This window comes from Poecilia latipinna, unplaced genomic scaffold, assembly GCF_001443285.1.
Source record: "Poecilia latipinna isolate Pla-1442-1.1 unplaced genomic scaffold, P_latipinna-1.0 Scaffold142, whole genome shotgun sequence".
NCBI lineage: Eukaryota > Metazoa > Chordata > Actinopteri > Cyprinodontiformes > Poeciliidae > Poecilia > Poecilia latipinna.
In genome coordinates this window covers 192,471-192,987 of record NW_015112758.1, presented here as the reverse complement: position 1 = coordinate 192,987, position 517 = coordinate 192,471, and the positions used below count along the sequence as shown (strand labels likewise).

Sequence of the window (517 nt, the reverse complement as noted above, 5' to 3'; positions counted from 1 at the left end):
ACATAATAATTTAGAATATTGTAGAAAAGACATTGACAGATAAACTTTAAGTATTTATTTTAATGATTATGTCTCCAAGACTATGAAAACCTAATTATATAAAACTAATACACAGATTTTTTATACCGAAATCCAACACTTTCAAAGTCTTAATCTGGGTGTAATAAATCTATGAATTTGACTTCTTTAACTAAATTTTGAAATAAATAAATACAAATAATGGCTGCATTGCTTCGAAGTCAGGTAAATGCTAATCGAACTCTGGTCCTCCTCAGTCTGGGTCCGGTGGAAGTGGACTCTGGTTTGGTTTGAATGTGGATGTGAATGCTTCTTTATCATGATGATGTGTTTGGTTTTGTACCTACCCGGAACAGAACCAAGTACATCTCGAGTTCTGCGATCCTGCGACCGACGCAGCCTCGAACGCCGTAGCCAAAAGGGATGGAGCCGAAGGGGTTGGGCCTCTGGCGGCCGTCACGGAGCCACCGCTCCGGCTTGAACCGGAACGGTTCTGGGA

The 517-nt window shown here is 40.8% G+C and overlaps 1 protein-coding gene across 1 annotated transcript in view; it reads right to left on the bottom strand.

The window, feature by feature from the left end:
* Positions 1–517, bottom strand: part of LOC106945401 (sterol 26-hydroxylase, mitochondrial-like) — a 10,255-nt gene that overhangs the window by 4,445 nt on the left and 5,293 nt on the right. Inside the window, exon 9 of the mRNA XM_015029054.1 lies at positions 366–491. Within this exon, the coding sequence (XP_014884540.1) occupies positions 366–491 (126 nt within the window). The remainder of the gene's footprint in view (positions 1–365; positions 492–517) is intronic.